The sequence below is a fragment of the Lampetra planeri genome, chromosome 18 (genome assembly GCF_965212315.1).
Source record: "Lampetra planeri chromosome 18, kcLamPlan1.2.h2, whole genome shotgun sequence".
NCBI classification, from domain to species: domain Eukaryota; kingdom Metazoa; phylum Chordata; class Hyperoartia; order Petromyzontiformes; family Petromyzontidae; genus Lampetra; species Lampetra planeri.
The window spans coordinates 9,029,655-9,055,623 of NC_136124.1; the positions used below are offsets into that span (position 1 = coordinate 9,029,655).

At 47.5% G+C, this 25,969-nt stretch overlaps 1 protein-coding gene across 5 annotated transcripts in view; it reads right to left on the reverse strand.

Annotated features, from left to right (window-relative positions):
• Window positions 1-25,969, reverse strand: part of LOC144723618 (estrogen receptor beta-like) — an 87,978-nt gene that overhangs the window by 46,613 nt on the left and 15,396 nt on the right. For all 5 annotated transcript variants that reach the window (XM_078602492.1, XM_078602491.1, XM_078602489.1 and 2 more), the window contains 2 exons: window positions 15,195-15,442; window positions 4,737-4,850 (listed from right to left, as the gene is read on the reverse strand). In XM_078602492.1, the coding sequence (XP_078458618.1) occupies window positions 4,737-4,850; window positions 15,195-15,442 (362 nt within the window). The remainder of the gene's footprint in view (window positions 1-4,736; window positions 4,851-15,194; window positions 15,443-25,969) is intronic.

Consider the following 25,969-nt stretch of genomic DNA (forward strand, 5'->3'; position numbering starts at 1 on the left):
CATTTATTGCGTGTCTCACGCAATATCGAGTGGTGGTACACAGTGTTGGTAACAGTGGTTGTTGGGGTGCGGGGGTGCGGGGCCGCGCACTTCGCGCGCTTTGCATTATTCCTCTATCCCATGTTGTCGCTCCCTACTTCCGCCATTTTTCCGGTCAGTATGTATATTTGTAAATAGTGCACATTGGTGGGCTGGGGTATTTATAGTTAGGATTGTGTTTTGTTGTGTTCTTGTTGCTATTGAGGCACACGTTGTCATTATGTTGCTGTTGCGGGCTGGCTGAGCTTCAGGGGGGAATTGTCAGTCGGGACGGCTGAGTGCTACGGAGGGGGGGGGGTGATGTAGTGGCATCGTGGGATGCCACTGCATGATGCATGAGCCAGGCTGTGTATATCAAGGATGGATGGCATTGCACTTCACGTGCAGTGCCAGCCTCCAGAGGATAGGGGGCAAAAGTGCCAGGTATGGTGGAAGGGTTCACAGGGGGCCATGGCACTCTGTATGAACCCGGAGGCCTGGTGACCGGAGGTACCAGCCTGGGGGCCCCCAAAGAGGGGGCTGGGGAACCACGAGATCAGGACCAGGTCCCTCTCGAAGGCTCGAGTAGGGAGGCGTGGCCAGGGGCGGAGAAAGCCCCGGGACTGACAATATAAGCCGGACCCCTGAACGGGTCCAGCTGCTGTTGTACACCTGAAGACCTGAAGGCGTCACCCTAAAGAGAAGCCCCGAAGACAAGACCCGGACCCGAGTCAGGGTCCGGTCTCCAATAGCCTCCCCAGTTGTATTAGGGCTCTTAGCCCAGAGAGACTACCTCCTTAGGTTACCTGGTAGAAGGAGCAAATACCCTTTTGTGTTAGGGCTTTTGTTATTGTTATAATAAACGTGTTGCCTCCAGAGAAGTCTCTCTCTCTCCATTTGTACCCACTACACATATGTAATGACAATGTGACACCTGCAGGCCTGAAGAAGTAATTACGGTTATGGCTGCATGGGGTAAAGGTGAAGGGCAAAGTCAGTCGAGAAGCTCCGGGAACCAACCAAAAGGTTCTGGAAAGGGGGCGTGGCCAGAGGTGGAGCTTGGCCGTGCCGAGCAGATAGAAGTGGGACCGAACCAGAGGTTCGGGGCTGTTCTGCGGTTTATGGGTCCTGGCTGCATCACTGCTCGTTGTCACCTCTTCGTTTTCAACCACGTGGCTGTTCTTCTGCAAGACCATCTCCGTCGCCACCGCTACGCTAGTCGAATAGCTAGCGTAGCGCATGACGGAGATGGGCTGCGTGTTAGGACCGCCTATGTGTAGCTGCGTTACAAAATGTATCGCCCCGTGTGCTCTTAATAAATAAGAAGCCTTCTACTCGACGTGTCTCGGAAGTCGCTCACGACACATATATAATACATGAGCAGTGGCCCAACTGTTTGTTACACAGCCCTATAAATCCCATGACCTAGCTTTGATTACCAGCCACTGCTATCATCAGTGGTGAGCGGTATCTGAATCGATCCTGGGCTTTCCCTAGGTCAACTCAGCCAAGTGCAGTGTGTAAAAACATCACACCGCCTATCACCAAACCACCGGTCAATGCGCCATGCCAGCCTTAATAGGTGTATGCTAACAACACATGCCCTAATAGAATTTAACGCTATTTGGACGATAGTCTGCCATATGTAATTCAGGGCACCCCATAAGGAGAGTTTTGGCTCCAGCCCAAAATAATAATTAATATTGATTTTTAAACTTGAATTGGCTGTTACTGTGTGTGACTTCCACCATAAAATCACAATCGTCAATCAGCAAATCAGGACTGGGAATATAACATGATGGTGAATGTTACCAGTTAGTGCAGCTGTAATGTTAACCAATTGGGGACTGTATCGACCAATGGCAACTTGAACAAGTGGTTTCTGTGGCAGCAGCAGCAGTAGTAAAGATGCAGCACTGGCATGCATGACAGCAACAGTGAAACTGCAAAGCAACGACAGCAGACTAACAACAGCAGCAGCAGGGCGACTTAAGCAACAACTGGTGATAAAGTCACACACCAAGTCGCACCCGATTACAGTTTTAAATTGTATTTTAATGAAGGCTGCGTATACCTCAAATATAAATGATCATTATAATTGTATTCTGCTTGTTTACTCAGGAAGCCTCACCAAGTCTCAAGACTCTCTTCCACAAAGGTCCTGCCAAGTTTTTGCAGTAGGGGCGATATTGCTGCTCTGTAATTCCGAATTGAGTCATTTGCAGTATTTTATCAGCATTGCAATGTTCGGCCAACACCAGTTACAATTTATGAAAGCAGAGATCCCAGAGGAAACCTATGAGGAGTCGATGAAGAACATACAAACTACACACAGAAGATACCCAATTCAGTAAGCGACCCCAGGACCTTCTTGTTTTGTGAGGCACGAGTGTTACCACTACGCCACCCTGCCGCCCAAACACGAATGGCTCCAACTCGACCTGAGTAAAACATTTGCCACGCTGCCAAGGGGCCACTCGTCGAGTCCATAAGCGAATTCTAGTCCTGTGCTGCCACAAGACGGGAAGCGCTCATGGAACCTAACATCAGAGGCTTATTTTACAAATTGTAAAAAATATGCCACTATAAAAGTGGTCTTGATATGCAGTTGCCGCTGGATGCTATATAAATACAATTTGCGTCTATATCACCATTTGAAAGTTTACGTATATAAAGTAAAGACATTTTGTTCTATCAATGTATCACAGATAAATAATATTTTTTTATTACACTGGCTTCCACAGTTTGTGACTTGCTAAGCCATTAAAAAACTAAAAATCAACCTCATCAAACCAGCCATATTTACGATGGAATTGAGCACTTATCTGAAATTTAATATAAACCTTACATTGGAAGATAACTTGCTAATTGGACAGTTCATTGCCCATTTGCCAAAGTAATCAGAATGTAATAATGGAAAATGTATTTGATTTTCTTCTTACAACTTGTTCGTTTAGACTAAAATCTTGTCAGCATACTCAGAATTGCCCAAATTATCAATAGCGGTCATATATTAAAAATTTTGAACAGAAATATGGCTTTTAAAATATTTTTAATTCTAAGGCAGGTTTTTAGGCTGCGTTTTTCATATTAGCCCATAATTAAAGTTTTATTGCCGCTGTCTGACAGAATATATTCTTTGGAAAATGTTTAATCGCTGCAGTGCTTCCTAGAACATGTTTCATAGGGTGCAGTTAAAAACCACATCATTACGTTCTTAAACTGTTCTGCTAAGATGTCCAAAACAATTCTCGTTTTTTGTTACCCGTAATCACAAATTGGATGAAATTGCTTCAACTCAAATTACTCGTGTACTTATGATTTGCAGGAATATATGCTCCACGAAGGATTTGCCTAATATTGAGTTCAGAATGAAGAAATTTGACTTGAGGAGTTAAAAAGTTATACGCTTCTTGCAATGAACCATTGCAACAAGTTGAAAGTAAGGAATTGGCCAAATAACTCAAGCAGAACCCTCCTGAAATATAGTTTTAAGACTCAGTTTACGTTTTTTAGGTAAAAAGGTAAGAGTGATTTCCTGCTCAAATTAACCAATGCGCATTGAGGCAGTGCTAATTTCCTGACTACAGCCTGAAGCCAGTGATGCAACTATCACATTCCTATGGCGGGGGAAAGTCTATTCATGGAACAACCACTGTTAATTTCCAAACCAAGTCGTCCTCATTTAACTACCCAGGGGGGTGTGAAAGGCTGAGTTAGCCCCAACTAGGAAGTGAACTCGCAACCGTCCAATTGAAAGCCGCTCGCTCTACTGCTGAATCTCCTGGCTGGAAATTTAAAAAGAAATGCAATTATGTGCACATATATATCCAGTCGTGATGTTCATACGGCACACAAGGATTACAGCCTGCAAATGCAGTTTTAGAGTGAGTGTAGGATTAATACAAGTTGCAGGAAATCACTTAAACTTTTTTTTATATTTTTGTATTTGCTTAATTGTTTGTTTTGTAGATGTGATACTAAATTCTGTTATGCTGTGGATTATAGTTGCTCTATGTTGTACCAGCACTGGAATACTTTGCTTTACGCAAAAACACATTTAACACACTAGTTCTGTCGTCTTTGGCATAAACACATTTCTCATTGACATCAAAACAATGTTTAGCCCTGGAATCCATACCAGAGCCAAGTGTAAGTGAGCTATACTTGTAACCATCCACCAATTCATCTTTTAAAATCGATTTCCTTGCTAACAATACGTGTAATAAAGTCTGTGAGTACTGATTACTTCAGCTCCTACATGTGGTATGCGTTGGAGCGGTGGCCCAGTGGTTAGAGGGCTGGGATGTGAACCCCCTGGCCTGAGTTCAATTTCCAGCCATGATAAACGTCAGTGGCGATATCTGAAACCATTAAGGCACCCCCCTTCACCAACCCGTAGTGACCAGCATGCTAGAGTTACGGTCAAACGACTGACTGGTACGGCGTGGGGAGGCCTTCATACAGTTGTGGTAGGAAAGGGTTGTAAATGATTATTATAAATATTATAGCTTAGTAAATGGTTTGAAGCTGTCCTCACTTTCTAGGAGCCGCAGGATCACACTCCACCATACCAGCGTGGTGACGTATGGTCAAAACAAACCTCAACGATAAACACAGCATGTGGATTTTTTTACGGGCAAGTTCCAGGAATTTGCTATGGGAGCTACCAAGATGTATGCACATTCAAGGTCCAAAAATTAAGGCCCAGCCCTTACCTTTGACCATGCCCACTTCGTAGCACTTACGCAGACGGCAAGCCTGACAGCTCTTGCGACGGTTCCTGTCGATGGTGCACTGGTTGGTGGCCGGGCACATGTAGTCATTGTGTCCTGAAAGCAGAAAATGTACACACTTACAACAACCCTTCTGCTGTCAATGCAATTGCAACTTCAAAGTGATAGTCGCAATACAGAATCAGGTTAAAATTTATTTTGCTTAAAGAAGTGAGAACTCATGAGACCAAGATAGCTTAATTTGCAAAGTGACCTGGGTCTCAAAAAATTACAATAGCAATAACATATATACTGGTCGCATCAAACATTTTTGCAATTGTGCAGCGATTATAAAAGACTCAGAAAGTGGAGTTCATAGTGATTTTCTCATAATAAAAATGTTTTGGGGTTAGATCACGTAAATATAAATGTGTCGTTAACCCACCACCACCCAACACAGTCAATTAGTAAGGTTTGTTATGTAAATAAAATTTGCCAATTAGTTACTACTTCAGCACGCCAGTGTGTTGGAGAGTTAACCCACAACATTTACAATTTGAGTACGACGTTTCGCTCGTAAATTACAACCAGTCAAATCGCCTGATAATCGAACGCCAAAAAATACTTAACATTATTAATATTGGTCACGAAAGCTGACTATGTATTATCGTGATTTGCTGCCCAAAGGAGCATTGAAGCAGATGCTCATCTTCTGTTCATAGCCCTGAGCCAATGGTGGAAATTCTAGATTTGAAGCTTTCGTGACTGCAAGGAATCATATTCTTAGGTTTTTTCGGTAAAGTCACGTAGGTAACCAATGGTGGAAATTCCACATTGTCAAGGGGCAGTTGAGCCGCCGCTGCCGCCTCCTCCTCAATCCGCACCGTAAGCCACTTGCTTTCAGCGTGGGTAAATCAGCGCTCATGGTGCACTTAATTTCTTTATTATTGCCACGCGAAGCCTGAATATTTTTTTATGCCAGTGCTGCGAGGTAGAACGCAGTACTGCATGTACCCGGTATGTACTCAGTGGCAATCATCACACCCCCTCGTCCTGAGTGTAGAGAACACGCACTGTCAACTGGGTTATTTGTGAGGTTTCCACAAAAGGATTAGACTTGTAAATTTCCACATAAACTGTCCGCCCAAACCTCGAAAAACTTGGTAACCCCATATGTGTTGTAGAGATAAGCCATGCTAGCTTGACCGTAACCCTTTGCAATCCGGTCTAGACAGTATTTATTGTATTATCACGTTTTTCATCCACGTAACCCATCTACTCCCAAAAAAACCCTGCTACTTTCTGGACATTTATATTTCGTAAATGTGCATTGTGTACTCATATTGCTCTCAACTTTGAAACAAAAAGTACAGTATTTTCATACTTAAATATGAACGTAATTTAAATACATTTAACAAAAATATGAAAGTCGTTTGTCTCCCGCTATGCTTTATTACTTGATTATATATGACCCGAGCCCAAATTCCAAAACAGATATATTATAATGGTTCTCAGTTCTCTTCCCTAATGCTGTTGCGTAAACATCACAGGGATTAGCTCGAGTTCTGGTGTCACCACCTCGTCCACACGGTGGGATTCCCCCTGCCACTCCAGTTTCCTCCCACACAAAGCCAAACACCTATTGATAAAATTGGCCAAACATCCTCATGTAGCAGCACCCTCTTGGAAAATAGTCTTGAGACTCAATGAGGCCTTCTTGGGTAATAAATTTGCATCATCATAATTATTATTTTTGTTGCTGCTGCTTCTGTTATCCTCACTGGCGTGACAATGGAACAAAGCGAACAAATGTGCCAGACACTGGCCAGTGCGCGCTTCAGCGTGCAAATCGCAAACACAATGGTGCTGACGTACACAAAACACACACACGGCAAAACGCTCCGACACTGGACACATGCGCTGAACGTTAAGTATGCGGCCTGGAAAGCTACGAACACCCCCTCTCACACCTCCGTCTGATTCCAGTTTAATGGCCAATTACTGCTGCGTTTAATTGGTATCATGTTTTTAATTATTACTCTTCAGAAACTACTTTATGTAATATTTTATGTTCGGCACCGACTTCATTTCACAATATGCTCTGTACTTTATACTTAACAATTAAAAACAGAAAACATGTATGGGCCTGGAGCACGAAATGCATTGACTGTAGGTTTTTGACAGAAATTGTTCGATGTATAAATATTTGTAAATCAGATTCAATTTAAAATTGTATATAAAAAGCTATTGCAACAGCATAAAAGTAATGAAGACAAGTGTAATGTGCTATATTTTTTAAATGCTTCCCAAATAGCATCCTAAACCCTCTGCCTTTAACAAAGCACATGCCTCACTGCCTATCGAACCTGCCCGTCCGATATGACTAACTTTAAATTTCGATAAAGTCACGTAGGTAAAAACATTAAAATTAATGAAAGTAAAATAAAACAAAACAAAATTCACGACGTTTCGGAGGCAACACAAGTCTCCGTCATCAGGTGGGACCGTCACAGCCGAATTAGCTGCATCAAGTGAAGCAATGATTCAAGATGTAATCCCTTATAAGCAAGTTGAAGGGAGGTGGAGAGGGGGGGGGGAGAGCTTATCAGGCTGTGGTAGCCAATGAATGGAAACGTATCGGGAGGGAGGAGGAGCGGTGATCAAAGACTGCACGCAGTGCTCAACATAATGAATGGAGACGTGTCGGGACGGAGGGCGAGCGGCGATCAAAGACTGCACGCAGTGCTCAACACAATGAATGGAGACGCGCCGGGACGGAGGGCGAGCGGTGATCAAAGACATCACGTAGTGCTCAACACAATGAATGGAAACGTGGCGAGCGGTGATCAAAGAACAATGAAGAGATTACTGTTAAACACTGGATGTTAACACTCGGTGAAGTAAATTAAAATAGTGCCTGTCAGATAAGATGGTCCAAAAAGTGTAATTAAGTCTTTTTTGCCTGGTTAATAACATCTTTCCAGTGATTACTGAGTTTGTAGCCATCATCACGGTTGAAATTATGTCTGTGTTTGTATATTTGTATGGCTTCGTGTACAAACCTTTGATGGTAGCCCGGAGGTTTGCAGAGAACCTTGGTCTCGGAAAAGACAATTTCATGAGAGCCCGCCGAGTTGTAGCAATGATCGGCAACGGCCGAAGAATCAGTTCTGCCGTGTTTCAGATCTGACTTGTGCTCGCGGACACGATCAGCAACATGACGTTTTGTTTCTCCAATGTAGCAATCACCACAAATGCAACTCAATTTGTAGACTCCAGGATACTGTAAGTCAGGAACGACATCCTTCACAGATGGAATCAGATCACGGATTTTATGCACTGTACTGAATCTTAATTTACTTCACCGAGTGTTAACATCCAGTGTTTAACAGTAATCTCTTCATTGTTCTTTGATCACCGCTCGCCACGTTTCCATTCATTGTGTTGAGCACTACGTGATGTCTTTGATCACCGCTCGCCCTCCGTCCCGGCGCGTCTCCATTCATTGTGTTGAGCACTGCGTGCAGTCTTTGATCGCCGCTCGCCCTCCGTCCCGACACGTCTCCATTCATTATGTTGAGCACTGCGTGCAGTCTTTGATCACCGCTCCTCCTCCCTCCCGATACGTTTCCATTCATTGGCTACCACAGCCTGATAAGCTCTCCCCCCCCCCTCTCCACCTCCCTTCAACTTGCTTATAAGGGATTACATCTTGAATCATTGCTTCACTTGATGCAGCTAATTCGGCTGTGACGGTCCCACCTGATGACGGAGACTTGTGTTGCCTCCGAAACGTCGTGAATTTTATTTTTGTTTTGTTTTATTTTACTTTCATTAATTTTAATGTTTTTACCTACGTGACTTTACCGAAAAAACCTGAGAATATGAATCATTGCAGTCACGAAAGCTTCAAATCTAGAATTTAAATTTCGATTTAAAGCTTTCGTGACTGCAGGGATTCATCTTCTTGGTTCTTTTGGTAAAGTCACGTAGAAGGTAAATAATAAAATAATAAAAATAAATCAGAATAAAATAATTCTCACGACGTTTCGGCCACACTAACTTTGTCAAGGCATCTATCTCACCCAGTACAATTTCCTTAGCTCTCAATATTGCTGCTACTGCTGCTGCTACTGCTGCTGCCACATGCAGCCTGAAAAATCTGACACTGCACCCAATATCCCTGATAATTTCCCTCCTATCTCAAACCTTCGTTTCCTTTGAAAATTTTGAGAAAACATTCTTCTTCCAGCTCTCTGTACACCTCTTGCTCCACTGGTCTCCACCACGGCTATAATACTAAAACCTCTCTTCCACGTGTGGATAATGCCCTTATCCTCTTTTCAGGCTGCGTGCCCCTCTCACTCCAAGTTCTCCGAGATGTTTCTGGAACTTTGGACACCACCGAAAACTCCATCGTCCGTTAGCACCTCCATAATTATATCGCAAAGAAAATAAGCATATAATATATCTCCCCAGATCTGTTTTTCCACGTAATCAATCAATATTTATTTTACGTGCCAATATCGCCCTCAATAAAGTAGGGATCAGTGCACATCACAGCATAACGGGAACGGTACCGGGGGCATACAGCAATAGGAATGAAAAAATAAACCCACCACGACCTCAGCGGCTTACATAATCAGAATCTGTATTTATACTGGAAAAATCCGATGAGCTATGAAGCTCTTTTTCACAGATGTCCAGTAGGGGTCGGTCAGAGTGACTGCAGGAATACATATTTTATAGGTATTTCGGTAAAGCCACGTAGATACGTGGAATAACAATACAAAAACACAATAGGAGTGCAAAGTATAAGTAAGGTAAACAAATCAGTTAAAAAATATATACAAATAAAACTACACTATTTTTTTTCTTTCCAGGTAAAGCCACTGAGATATTAGAATCTTTTTCAGGAGCGACCTGGCCACAAATGATTGCTCAACAAAGTGGCTTAACATGTGGAAATTTATAGCAGCTATATCATCTAAATAATCTAAATGCATGTTTTTGAATGTGGAGAGAAAAACTACAGGGTCCCGGAGAAAAAATCCACACGACCACGGGGAGAACTTGCAAACTCCAAATATACAGCAGGCGTCAAGGTTGGAATCAAACCTCCGACCTCCTACATACCAGGCGAGGAAGATAACATCACACCTACTGTGGTGCCCCTTAAATAAATAAAGTCTATCGGTTCAGATTGCATTCGTACATTAATTCCCAATGCTTGGAAAAGGCATAACAGAAAAAAACAGTCATAGACCACACCAAGAAAACACAGTCCCTCAATGAAATTGCACATTAAAATGTAACTATCGATACATTGTTAAGAATCAAATGTACAAATCACATTTGCCAATGTGGCTATATCCAGCACTAATCTTCTGCTTCAGAATATTTTTGAAGGAGGATGTACGATGTTAGGGGAGGAAACAAGGTTGTTCCGTAACATTCATGTGGCAACGGCAAAGGCTTTGTCACCTATTTCAGTTCCTGTTTTTGGGATGGTTAAAGGCAATTAGATGGACGTCTTAGGTTTCTTAGATTTGACAATGGGGTAAATTAATTATCTAAGCATAGCGGAGACTTGCCAATAAATAATTTATGGATGAACAGGGCTCAATAAATCAAGTAAATTGCAACCACGCACAAAATAAAGTGCAACCGTGCGCAACAAATAGCATGATATAGTAAAGAAAAAGAAAAACAAATAAAATATTTATTTATTTTGCATTATAGGTTATTTTATGGGAAGGAAAATCGGAATAGAGTGCCTCTTGCACAGACCCCAAAATTGAGAAACACCCAGCACGTTGCGGTGGCCGACAGCAGGGTGTTCCAGAATTTTTTTGGGACTGTGCTCAAGTATGGCTCACCCCCTCGCCCCCCCAATGTCAGATGAACAATCCTGGGCTGGGCAAGTCTTGTCATTCCCGTAGATCAACGGAGTGTGTTATATGTGCCTGGAGGATTGGAAGGTGCGGTTTTGCAAGTAGGCAGCAACCAAGCCATAAAAAAGAAACCTAAAAAATAAAAGCATGTTTTTACACCTTCCATAAACCACATGGCGTCCTGGGGGTGCATAATTTCAGCAGCATTGGTTCAATGCAATCAAACTATGGACGGGTTTCAACATACAGTGTCTCATCAGCAATCAGGCTTACTTGACAAATGCTGGTGAACTGCCAAATGTTATTGACAAGGATTTTGTTGTTAAGATATGTGAGCGAGTAATATACTCTATTATTCTTGATTTTAAGCTTTCGTGACTGCAGGAATCCCTACTCTTTGGTTCCTTCGGTAAAGTTACGTAGGTAGAAAAATTTAATGAAAAATAATATATCACGACGTTTCGATCGCAACACAAGCGGTCGTCCTCAGGCATAAAAAATAATCCAGCAGTGGAACTGCTGAACCAGGAAGAACACAGCGAGAGAGCTGTTACAACAAGACGTTATATATGTGGCGAAGGGCAAGCAGGCGGGGTCTGAGCTGGAAAGGAATTCCATCCCTGCACGCAAGCACGTCAGTTGTGTTAATGGGGGAGATTAGGGAGCGAGAGATTAGGGAGAGAGATTAGGGAGAGAGATTAGCATGAAATGAGCTTCCGTCGCCGCATAAGCGTTTCGTCCCTGCATATGCGCAACAACAGCAGTGTTAATTGGAGATTAGCACTATGTTGATGGGAGAGATTAGGCAGAGAGATTACGGGTATTAGCAAGTTAATGTCATGCATATGTGTAACACAAGCTGCAGCGCTGTCAACTGTGCTGTGAGAGGCAAGAGAACCACCGCAACGGTGGTCGCGCCAGTGAGACACACAGCCCATCACACAGCCAGAACCATCGATACATCGAGGCAAAGGGAGCAGAGGTGGCCATATTAGTGAGATCCCAGCCTGTTAATGCAGAGGCACCCAACAGGGCAATGCAACTCAGAGAGTCAGAGATAACAGCCAAACGGCAGGGAAGAATGGAAGCACCACAGCAAGTTACGACTTTGCTTGGTTAATAACGTCCTTCCAATGATTGCTCAGCTTATACCCATCTTCTCGGTTGAAATTGTCTGTGTTTATATATCTGGATGGCTTCATGGACAAATCTTTGATGGTAGCCCGAAGGTTTGCAGAGTACCTTGGTCTCAGAAAAAACAATATCGTGCGAGCCCACTACGTTATAACAATGATCAGCCATGGCAGAGGTATTGGTCCTGCCGTGTTTCAGATCTGCCTTATGTTCACGAACACGGTCCGAGACTTGTCATTTAGTTTCCCCAATGTAACTGCTGCCACAGATACAGCTTAGTTTGTAGACACCGGGATATTGCATGTCAGGAATCTTGTCCTTCACAGGTGGGATCAGATCACGAATTTTATGCACTGTGTTAAATCGGACCTGGATCTTGTTAGTTCAAGATTTTGGAAATCTTTTTGGTTATCCCTACTATGTAAGGCACGGTGATGGTTTTGATTGGATCTTCAAATGGCTCCTTCCTCACGGTTGAGGTGATGGCTTTGCGGATTGTGTAGTCAGAATATTCATTCGCCTTGAGAGCTTGGTGTACGTTTTTGAGTTCACTGGTTAGGTGTTCATGGTCGGAGATACATTGAGCTCTATGGTGTAGTATTTTGATAAGGGAATTCTTCTGGGATGGATGTTGGTGGGAATCAGGTTTTAGGTAGGTGTTAGTATGGGTTACTTTCCTGTAGACAGAATCGCTCATTGAGTCATCTGGTCTCTTTTTGATTAAGACATCCAAGAAAGGTAGCATGCCATCCTTTTCTACCTCCATGGTGAATTTGATTGCTGGGCGTATGGAATTGATGTGGTTGAGGAATTATTTCAGAGCGGGTCGGCCATGTGGCCAGATGACAAACGTGTCATCCACGTACCTCTTCCACAAGGACGGGCGTAGAGTGGACGCCTGGATAGCGTCCGTCTCAAATTTTTCCGTGAAAATGTTGGCCACAACCGGAGATAAGGGAGAACCCGTTAGGGTGCCTTCAGTTTGTTTATATAATGTTCCACCCCATGTGAAGTATGTATTGGTGAGGCAGTATCTCACCAGGGCTGGTACATCAGCAAGATCTGAAATCGCTGCAACCCTCAAAAGCGCTAAGATACCAGTCAACAACATCAGTAAGGAGGAGTGTTTTGAGTTATCTCAATTTAAAAAGAGGGAAGATATCGTAATCCTCTCAGCTAACAAGGGCAATGCCACGGTCATCATGGACAAAAACGTGTACAATAACAAAATTCAGGACCTACTTAATGATGGTAGCTACACAAAAAATAATAGAGATCCCACCAACTGCCTCGTTACAAAAACGAACAGTATCATCACTGATTCATCTTCATTCATTGAACAGACCAAACGGTTTTCCTTAAAACCCTCTGCTGCTAGACCACCCAGACTATATGGCTTACCAAAAATCCATAAAGAAGGTACACCCCTTCGTCCCATCGTCTCCACCATTGGCTCACCCACCTACTAACTGGCCTGATATCTGAGACCTTGCAGCCATTCACTGGTAGGACCACCTCTTCTATTCTTAACTCTGCTCACCTGGTATCGTCAATTAAAGACATATCACTATCCTCCGGTGATTTGCTCATTAGTTTCGATGTAGTCTCTTTGTTCACCAAAGTTCCTGTGCCCGATACCATTGCAATAATTGAAGATTTGGTCCAACAAGGATTGAATGGCCTTTGTGCCACGTTTCTTTTGAACACCATCGCGAGACCACTCGCCTTTCCTTTTATCAGCCATTTTTAAGGATGACAGACTGGTCAACGTACCGTTTGTATGTCAGCGCCTGGGTCGGCGTCGTGCCATAATTGCGGTCCGACCACCGTGAGTCATGACATTGGTCGAAAATAGCGACCGGCCCGGAAGTGTGGATCGACTCGAGTCGAACCGACTAGAGTAGAGGACCGCCTCTATTGATTCATATCCATTTGCTTTTATTTGACGGTTTGAGAGAAATTTGGTTAATTCTTGAATATCTGTTCATGGAAAACAATGCATATTTAAACTTCAAAGTTATTTTTAAGAAACCTCAATGTACTTCTGCTACTAAAATGTAAATAGAGGAAGGGCAGAGTCCATTCCTTAAAATGTCAGCCTGTTATATATTCTATATGTTTATAATGTAGTATTAATGATAAACATGATGATTGTTTGCTTATTTGTGCTTATGCACTCACGCCAATGTAGTGGCATAATTGTTTGATGATTTTCAACAACTACATTTACATCTGGGCAGGATAATGGCAACGGTCAAGTGTAGGGATGCATTGAGATTTGAGCACGAGAGTGTGTGAGCATGCCCACTAATAAGACGTAGCGAGGGAATAACTCTTGCGCAGGTGCTGGGTGATTACATCAGTCGTGAGAGATGGTAATGGGGCTTGGGGACGCATCCATCCACCAGTGGCCTGATCGCGGCTAGCGATGACGATATTATCATCCAGACACTTCTCTTGTTTATTTTGCCGCTTCTGAAAGTCTGCCGTGGGTTTTTTATGAGAACAAGTTTTGGCACAGCAACACAAGCTTGGTCTGTTTTCATCAACATTGCAATTACTGAAAAGCACAAAAAGTTTTTGTCAAACTTCCAATGACAGACATGGCGAAAACAATAATGGACTGCGAGTGTTTTAAATTACATGGAATTTATTGTTGTGTTGTGATAACTACAAGAGGGCTTCTTAATTTAATAACAATAGTTAGCATAAAAACAATTAAATGTACAGTGGTAAAAACTTACTGGACATTTCAGCCCAAAAGTATTTATCGACACGATACAATATTTTTACGATTGAGCAATTTTTGCGGCAGGGTGGCACAGTGGCAACACTCATGCCTTACAGCAAGAAGGATTTGGGTTTGATTGTTGACTCAGGCACCTTCCTGTTTGGAATTTGTATGATCTCCCCCTGTTCTACATGGGTTTTCTCAGGGTTCTCCAGTGTCCTCCCATAGCGAAAACACACAAAATGTAGCTTCTACTGGCCAAACATCACAATGTTGAAAATTACCAGCTAATTACTCAAATAGGATTCCACATAGTGACATTGCCCCCTCCTGAGAAAACTTGACAAGACTCAGTGAGGCTTTCTGAGGTAAACAAGCATAATAACAAAATATAAACAAATATAATTGTAGACGATTCAGCCCAAAAACTTGTATTGGCTTTATGCTGCATTTTCCTGTACTAGCACCATGCGGATTTCCAAGTAATTGACTCAGCCGAGGGGTGGGAACGTCCGTCCCACATTCCGCGTGTCGCGGCTTGTTCCTGTCCTCCCTGGGACAAGATGCTTTCCAGTCGGCTCCTAGAAAACCCGGATCCACTCCCACAAACCTCATGCCCGCACCATCTCCCAAGAGTGCCAACTACGCCCACACTCCCCCAGCTCCTCCGGCGATATTTTACGAGCATCCACCGCCCCCCACCTTGCGTGCTGCGCTTGAAGAAGGCTTTGCAGCCCTCGCAGGACCACACGCCGTAGTGGTACCCCGAGGCATAGTCGCTGCACACGGCACAGAACTGGGTGCTGCGCTCGGGCCGGGTGCTGCTGGGTAGCGATCCGGAGCCGACGTGGCGCGGCTCCGTCAAGCCCATGGCCGACATGGCTCCGCCGCCGCCGCCCACCTGCTGCTGCTGCTCGCAGTATGGGGGGGCGCTGCTCTCCACACGGCCCCTGTGCCCCCCGCAAATGCAGCACACACACGCACGCACAAAGACACACATATCACTCTGGCAAACGAGACTATGTATGGAGGTTGAACTTCTTTCGCACCGTACGGAGGCAACCGTGCAAATCACAGGTGCGGGGGACTGACAACAAACTAATCCTTGTCTCTTGAGTGTTTACCTGGTTATACAAAATACATTTGAATGCACGCGCATGGCAAACGTACGATGTCAGCGGCAGGCCCTGCGATAGGAGAGGGGCACTGCCTGGCATCTCATTTGGTCTTAACATATCAAGCGGCCGCTACTGATGGGATGAGGTGAGACGCCTTCAAGAGCCAGGGTGCCCTTGCTGCTGAATATCAAATGTAGGATTGCAACCGCTGGCATGAGCACAATAAAAAAATAATGAAAACAAAAAGAAATATATTGCCATATAATTACACCCATAGGCGAAATGTGCACGATATTATGTTGGTACAATAGTGATGTAAGGTATATTGTACGTCGGCCTATTGTAACTTCTGGTCATTGCTTAATTAGATTTTTGGTCATTTCAGATGCTGTGTCTATACAAAAAAAATGTATTTGCTCCATAGGTTAATTATTAAATGTTATTGCTGCAATTTTGTTGTAAATATTGTTACAATTATGTTTTAGGAACGAGCAAAGAAAAACTGCAAGAACGTGTTTGTATGCTGTTTAACAAATACAAAAATAAACAGCTACCTGAACAGCGCTATGGCACAGAATAGCGGTAAGTGTGCTCACCACAGTAGTGAGTGTGCTCTGGTGAGTGTGCTCACCACTAGGTGAGTTTGCGAGGTTCCATCGAGTTTGATCCCAGCAGCAACCTGGGCATTCATACACAAACTTACCATCACACCCCATCTCCTGTAAAGTGACTGCAAACGAACTTTCGATTTCAACGTTTACAAACATGAGGCATTATTCGTGCGTTTCTGACCCCAAACCAAAGTATTAGATTAGAACTCTGAACTTACCCTATGTACCATAGTTATATTTTTGCAGGCCTCTTTTAGATGAGATAAACCATCTTTAAGCCTTTTCCTGGTGAAAGTGAGTTGTCATACACTGGTATGTTAATTCATAAACGTACGGTCACTCACAGAGTAATTATTGACTTGTGAAATAAACACACACTTCACAATTGTATAAGCAGAATCTATAAATGGTATAATATCAACTTACAACTAGTTTAATCTGTTAGTTAAACCGGCAAGAAAAGTTATTTAGAAACAGCACCGTTAGTTTAAACATATATTGGTCTACAGACCATGAATTCCTACAGAATATGTACATACACACACACACACTGAATGCACATTGCACATTGTAGCAAGCAAAATATATACTTAAGACACAAAGACAGCATGGCGGAACAATTAGGCCTCTTAGCTCGAGCCTGAATGCTGGCCACATATCCGCCACCACTGCCAGATACTCCGGCCTAGGCTGTAAATAGTCCCTTTATAGCCTAGGACAGATTCAAACCTAAAAATGTCCCCAAACACACGACTCGGCGAGGCAACCCGTTCGAGACATTACACCGCGAGGATATTCCGTTCATACCACAACTCAAAACCAAGCCCTTCATGTCTGCCACCACAGTGGACGGTAAACGCGCGAGAGAGAGAGAGAAAGAGCACCGCACCAGAACTCGCTGTCGGCATGCATTGGCAGGAAACCACACGCCACGGAAGACGCGGCCCTTCTGCAAGCCTTGGCATGGACACCGCCAACTTGCTGCGCGTATCACAGGCAGCGCAGGCACACCCGGCAGTTTCCACAGAAATAAAACCTCAGAGAAAAATAAAAACTTGACAAGCACCGTGCGTAGGCACAGGTACCCAATCCCTCTTTCACGTCTGCCATTGGACCCGGAGTGGCTTTCTTTTGACATCTGCCACAGCTTTTATGACTTTACGTTCAACAACCCGCCCGCTGATTGGTCCGCACAGTTTTCCGGTGATAGTTGTTGATGGCCTTAAGCCCACAATTGCTCAACATGCAGGCCAGTGATATAATCGCACCACATTTAACTTTGCGCATTCATTGCCCAACTTTCACATACAAGGCAAACTGGCGCTAACGCTACAACTGCACATGGATCACTGAAATTGTTTATAGCGCATTGTCACGTGTGATTTATTCTGCCTTGAAACCTCAAAATGTCTTAATGCACGTGGCCACATAAAACATTTCTGCTCAAACGTGAAAAAAACCCACTTTCAATGCTCGTTAACATGTTTTCATCAGACTATGGATCTCGTGCTATGAAATACGATACAGCATTACCAAGAGCATGCTTTTCTCAATTAAAAAAAGAATCACGGATCATGTAAAGGCAATGGAGGGGCGTAGCTTGATTTGTGTGTTACAGGCGTGCATTCCTGAAACACAGCAGAGTACACTGGGTCCTTCAAACATACTTAGAAAAATGCTTTGTATTAACAAACATTTAACCCTGGCACCAATTACATCCACAACTCAAGATATAAATACATTGTTCTTGTGCCTACACCATTTGAAAATGTGAATATTTTCACTTTTTTCAAAAAAACGTTACTTTCCATTATTTTCACGTGTTTTTTAATAGTTATTTATTCAAATAATTCACGAGGAAAATGCCTTGAGGTAGAACATCTGAGTTGTAAGGGTGTCCTGGGTTTCAATTGACATACATGTTATCTTTCAAGGTCTTCCATCATATCTCTCCATCCTTCTCATTTCCCTAACTACACCAAATCGCCACGTTCGATAGAGTACGTTCAACAATCTTCTCACCGTACCCAGAAACAGGATAATCCGAGCTGAACGGCGTTTTCCCGTAGGTGCACCGATCGTCAGGTACTCTCCCACTGCACATTCGCAGCATCCAAACACCATCCACCGTCAAGCAGCAGCTCAAGACAATCACCCACCCAGACCCTCACCAACCCAAACCCTCACCAATCCAGACTCTCACCCACCCAGACCCTCACCCATCCAGACCCTCACCCACCCAGACCCTCACCCATCCAGACCCTCACCCATCCAGACCCTCACCCATCCAGACCCTCACCCATCCAGACCCTCACCCATCCAGACCCTCACCCATCCAGACCCTCACCAATCCAGACCCTCACCCACCCAAACCCTCACCCATCCAGACCCTCACCCATCCAGACCCTCACCCATCCAGACTCACACCCATCCAGACCCTCACCCATCCAGACCCTCACCCACCCAGACCCTCACCCATCCAGACTCACACCCATCCAGACCCTCACCCACCCAGACCCTCACCCATCCAGACTCACACCCATCCAGACCCTCACCCACCCAAACCCTCACCCATCCAGACTCTCACCCATCCAGACCCTCACCCACCCAGACCCTCACCCATCCAGACCCTCACCCACCCAGACCCTCACCCATTCAGACTCTCACCCACCCAGACCCTCACCCATTCAGACCCTCACCCACCCAGACCCTCACCCACCCAGACTCTCACCCATCCAGACTCTCACCCATCCGGACTCTCACCCACCCAGACCCTCACCCACCCAGACTCTCACCCATCCAGACCCTCACCCACCCAGACCCTCACCCACCCAGACCCTCACCCACCCAGACCCTCACCCACCCAGACCCTCACCCATTCAAACCCTCACCCATCCAGACCCTCACCCACCCAGACCCTCACCCATTCAGACCCTCACCCATCCAGACCCTCACCCATTCAGACTCTCACCCACCCAGACCCTCACCCACCCAGACTCTCACCCATTCAGACTCTCACCCATCCAGACCCTCACCCATCCAGACCCTCACCCATCCAGACTCTCACCCACCCAGACCCTCACCCATCCAGACCCTCACCCACCCAGACCCTCACCCACCCTGACCCTCACCCACCCAGACTCTCACCCACCCAGACCCTCACCCATCCAGACCCTCACCCACCCAGACCCTCACCCACCCAGACCCTCACCCTCCCAGACCCTCACCCATCCAGACCCTCACCCATCCAGACCCTCACCCATCCAGACCCTCACCCATCCAGACTCTCACCCACCCAGACCCTCACCCATCCAGACCCTCACCCATTCAGACCCTCATCCATCCAGACTCTCACACATCCAGACCCTCACCCATCCAGACCCTCACCCATCCAGACTCTCACCCACCCAGACCCTCACCCATTCAGACCCTCACCCACCCAGACCCTCACCCATCCAGACTCTCACCCATCCAGACTCTCACCCATCCAGACCCTCAACCACCCAGACCATCACCCATCCAGACTCTCACCCACCCAGACCCTCACCCATCCAGACCCTCACCCACCCAGACCCTCACCCACCCAGACCCTCACCCACCCAGACCCTCACCCATCCAGACTCTCACCCACCCAGACCCTCACCCACCCAGACCCTCACCCATCCAGACCCTCACCCACCCAGACTCTCACCCACCCAGACTCTCACCCATCCAGACTCTCACCCACCCAGACCCTCACCCATCCAGACCCTCACCCATCCAGACCCTCACCCATCCAGACCCTCACCCATCCAGACTCTCACCCACCCAGACCCTCACCCACCCAGACCCTCACCCATCCAGACTCTCACCCACCAAGACCCTCACCCACCCAGACCCTCACCCACCCAGACCCTCACCCATCCAGACTCTCACCCACCCAGACCCTCACCCACCCAGACCCTCACCCATCCAGACCCTCACCCATCCAGACCCTCACCCACCCAGACTCTCACCCATCCAGACTCTCACCCACCCAGACCCTCACCCACCCAGACCCTCACCCATCCAGACCCTCACCCACCCAGACTCTCACCCATCCAGACCCTCACCCACCCAGACCCTCACCCACCCAGACCCTCACCCATCCAGACCCTCACCCACCCAGACTCTCACCCGTCCAGACCCTCACCCACCCAGACCCTCACCCACCCAGACCCTCACCCGTCCAGACCCTCACCCATCCAGACCCTCACCCACCCAGACCCTCACCCACCCAGACCGTCACCCACCCAGACCCTCACCCACCCAGACTCTCACCCACCCAGACTCTCACCCGTCCAGACCCTCACCCACCCAGACCCTCACCCACCCAGACCCTCACCCACCCAGACCCTCACCCACCCAGACCCTCACCCACCCAGACCCTCACCCACCCAGACCCTCACCCACCCAGACTCTCACCCACCCAGACTCTCACCCACCCAGACCCTCACCCACCCAGACCCTCACCCATCCAGACCCTCACCCACCCAGACCCTCACCCACCCAGACCCTCACCCGTCCAGACCCTCACCCACCCAGACCCTCACCCACCCAGACCCTCACCCACCCAGACCCTCACCCATTCAGACCCTCACCCATTCAGACTCTCACCCGTCCAGACCCTCACCCGTCCAGACCCTCACCCATCCAGACCCTCACCCATCCAGACCCTCACCCGTCCAGACCCTCACCCACCCAGACCCTCACCCATCCAGACTCTCACCCGTCCAGACCCTCACCCGTCCAGACCCTCACCCGTCCAGACCCTCACCCACCCAGACCCTCACCCATATAGACTCTCACCCGTCCAGACCCTCACCCACCCAGACCCTCACCCATTCTGACCCTCACCCACCCAGACCCTCACCCATCCAGACCCTCACCCATCCAGACCCTCACCCACCCAGACCCTCACCCATCCAGACCCTCACCCATCCAGACCCTCACCCACCCAGACCCTCACCCATCCAGACCCTCACCCACACAGACCCTCACCCATTCAGACCCTCACCCACCCAGACCCTCACCCATCCAGACCCTCACCCATCCAGACCCTCACCCACCCAGACACTCACCCACCCAGACCCTCACCCACCCAGACCCTCACCCATCCAGACCCTCACCCACCCAGACCCTCACCCATTCAGACCCTCACCCACCCAGACCCTCACCCATTCAGACCCTCACCCACCCAGACCCTCACCCATCCAGACCCTCACCCACCCAGACCCTCACCCATTCAGACCCTCACCCACCCAGACCCTCACCCATCCAGACCCTTACCCATCCAGACCCTCACCCACCCAGACACTCACCCACCCAGACCCTCACCCACCCAGACCCTCACCCATTCAGACCCTCACCCATCCAGACCCTCACCCACCCAGACCCTCACCCATTCAGACCCTCACCCACCCAGACCCTCACCCATTCAGACCCTCACCCATCCAGACCCTCACCCACCCAGACCCTCACCCATTCAGACCCTCACCCACCCAGACCCTCACCCACCCAGACCCTCACCCATCCAGACCCTCACCCACCCAGACCCTCACCCACCCAGACCCTCACCCACCCAGACCCTCACCCATTCAGACCCTCACCCATCCAGACCCTCACCCACCCAGACCCTCACCCATCCAGACCCTCACCCACCCAGACCCTCACCCATTCTGACCCTCACCCACCCAGACCCTCACCCATCCAGACCCTCACCCATCCAGACCCTCACCCACCCAGACCCTCACCCATCCAGACCCTCACCCACCCAGACCCTCACCCATTCAGACCCTCACCCACCCAGACCCTCACCCATCCAGACCCTCACCCATCCAGACCCTCACCCACCCAGACACTCACCCACCCAGACCCTCACCCACCCAGACCCTCACCCATCCAGACCCTCACCCATTCAGACCCTCACCCACCCAGACCCTCACCCATTCAGACCCTCACCCACCCAGACCCTCACCCATCCAGACCCTCACCCACCCAGACCCTCACCCATTCAGACCATCACCCACCCAGACCCTCACCCATCCAGACCCTTACCCATCCAGACCCTCACCCACCCAGACACTCACCCACCCAGACCCTCACCCACCCAGACCCTCACCCATTCAGACCCTCACCCATCCAGACCCTCACCCACCCAGACCCTCACCCATTCAGACCCTCACCCACCCAGACCCTCACCCATTCAGACCCTCACCCATCCAGACCCTCACCCACCCAGACCCTCACCCATTCAGACCCTCACCCACCCAGACCCTCACCCACCCAGACCCTCACCCATCCAGACCCTCACCCACCCAGACCCTCACCCACCCAGACCCTCACCCACACAGACCCTCACCCATTCAGACCCTCACCCATCCAGACCCTCACCCACCCAGACCCTCACCCATCCAGACTCTCACCCACCCAGACCCTCACCCACCCAGACCCTCACCCACCCAGACCCTCACCCATTCAGACCCTCACCCATCCAGACCCTCACCCATCCAGACCCTCACCCATCCAGACCCTCACCCATTCAGACCCTCACCCACCCAGACCCTCACCCACCCAGACCCTCACCCACCCAGACCCTCACCCACCCAGACCCTCACCCATTCAAACCCTCACCCATCCAGACCCTCACCCATCCAGACCCTCACCCACCCAGACCCTCACCCATTCAGACCCTCACCCACCCAGACCCTCACCCATCCAGACCCTCACCCATCCAGACCCTCACCCACCCAGACCCTCACCCATTCAGACCCTCACCCATCCAGACCCTCACCCATCCAGACCCTCACCCATTCAGACCCTCACCCATCCAGACCCTCACCCCTCCAGACCCTCACCCATCCAGACCCTCACCCATCCAGACCCTCACCCATCCAGACCCTCACCCACCCAGACCCTCACCCATCCAGACCCTCACCCATCCAGACCCTCACCCATCCAGACCCTCACCCACCCAGACCCTCACCCATCCAGACCCTCATCCATCCAGACTCTCACCCACCCAGACCCTCACCCACCCAGACCCTCACCCACCCAGACCCTCACCCATCCAGACCCTCACCCATCCAGACCCTCACCCACCCAGACCCTCACCCATCCAGACCCTCATCCATCCAGACTCTCACCCACCCAGACCCTCACCCACCCAGACCCTCACCCATCCAGACCCTCACCCACCCAGACCCTCACCCATCCAGACCCTCACCCATCCAGACCCTCACCCACCCAGACTCTCACCCATTCAGACTCTCACCCACCCAGATGCTCACCCACCCAGACCCTCACCCATCCAGACCCTCACCCATCCAGACCCTCACCCTTCCAGACCCTCACCCATCCAGACCCTCACCCATCCAGACCCTCACCCATCCAGACCCTCACCCACCCAGACTCTCACCCATTCAGACTCTCACCCACCCAGATGCTCACCCACCCAGACCCTCACCCATCCAGACCCTCACCCATCCAGACCCTCACCCACCCAGACCCTCACCCATCCAGACCCTCACCCATCCAGACCCTCACCCATCCAGACCCTCACCCACCCAGACTCTCACCCATTCAGACTCTCACCCACCCAGATGCTCACCCACCCAGACCCTCACCCATCCAGACTCTCACCCATCCAGACACTCACCCATTCAGGCTCTCAGCTATTAATCATTTACTCACTGTAGTTATCATTATTCACTCATCATAGAGAAGTAGTTGCCAGAGGAGGATGGGGACCGAGGAGATGGAACAATGAATGCAGCTCATGTGAGGTGCTGGGTGGATTGTACCATGGCCGAATCATTAGAGATGGCCGGGGCATGGGGAGGTCTTCATCCAGCAGTGGATTGTTCATAGCTGGTGATGATGACGACTAATCATTGATGCTGCTGTTATTGAGATTGACATTTCTGTCTTTAAAATAAATATAATATCATAGATTGCCATGTCATTGCAAGTTAAAAGTCTAACAAATCTCAATAAATGTAGATATCAAACAGTCCCAAAATGGCAGGTCTTGTCTCCCAATAGATTCCATTAAGTTAAAGCTGGATCAATTTTGAGGTTCACCTATGCAGAATAGTCCGTTGTAAAACACATAATAAAATCAACAAAGATGTGGGTAAATCATGAACATTAAAATGGTCACTGAGTGAGCACCAACCTCATAGGATGAAGGCCACCTTGAGCAACATGAACTCCTATTCTCTCCTCTATTTTGGACACTGTGCACTTTCGCATGCAATGTGTTTTAGCTTTCAAAGAACGTGTGCGTCTTTGTGAGCACTACGCAATGTCCACGTGTTCACCCCACGCTCGCGCTTGAATGTAAAGCGTTCAAAACAACACTGGCAAGCTGTTCATGTGTCACAGTGATCACAGTGTGCCAGGCTGTGGTATCACTTTGACAGCTACACGTGAAGGTGGGTGGCTCTTTTGGTGGAAAACTGGGTAGCATGGCAGGACATTATTGTTTGTGTTGTATTTGGTGGGAAAGTTTTACCTTTTTAATCCGAAACCTCTTGGGGCATCAAAGCACTTGTGGGTTTTCCTAACGAATGTTTGACCCGCGTGCATACACACAGCGAAGTGATGTGTGAATGTGTACACAATTAATGACACTTCTAAAGATTTGGCTTTGATATTTCATGCCTGACAATGCATTATCTGGCAGAGCTTGGTGTATTGTCTCCTTTGACAAATATAAAAACATTCCAGAATAATATCCACCTCGAATGAGCATTAAGGTGGTGCTCATCTCCTGTTTACAGTCCCAAGCACGTGATGTATTTTCCCATTCCTATGGCAAATATCAGTCTCACGGTACGACAAGCCATGTTGACTTCCCAACAATGTGGTACTTGTTTAAATGACCCCAGAATGATGATGGGCTGAGTCAAGCTGAGTCAATCCCCAGCCAGGATTTGAACTCGCAGCGTCCCGTTTGCGAGCCAATCCACGCTATCGTTGAGCCACCTGGCCGAATAGCTTGGACAGCCTCTTCTATAATGATCCTTAATGTTAATCGCAAACTTGATAAAAATATATAAACAGCTATCCAATGCATTTGTACAATGTCAGTTCTGTAATACATTTTATGACTACCTTAGTAACACCTAATGTCTCTGCCGATAAATGAGCCACTCCACTGCCAAATCTACAAGAAATCTTCTACATGAAATATAGTAGTACATCAATCTCCCTTCAAAACTAGAGGGTTTCATTCATGGTTCTCGTTCACACGTATAGAACGAGAGTCACGGCATTTATCCGAATCTGTCCAGTTGATGAGATATTTTCTGATCATCACTCTTACTTTTTCTCTCTCTGTCTGTAGCATATTTCATCACCTCACCACTGCTCATGCTATCATCTCATCCACAATTCTACATTCTCCCGCTCTTGTCCACTGCATTACCTCACAACCACCATTATTCTCACGGAAGCAGCCATTACTCTTTTCATTGCGGTTCATATTTAAACCTCCTTTCCACCGTTTAATGAAGTGTATTTATTGCTGAGTTTTGATTCTGCTTAATCTCAAGTCATTTCACCCATTTACTTAATTCATATATTTGCATATACTTTATGCTGCTGTGTACATTCCCCCTTTCCCATTATAGTATCTGTATCCAGACTGCAAATGACTAAAACCACCCTCATATTGTTGCTGAATTATACCATTTCGTACACGAGATCATTATCATCTATTTTACTT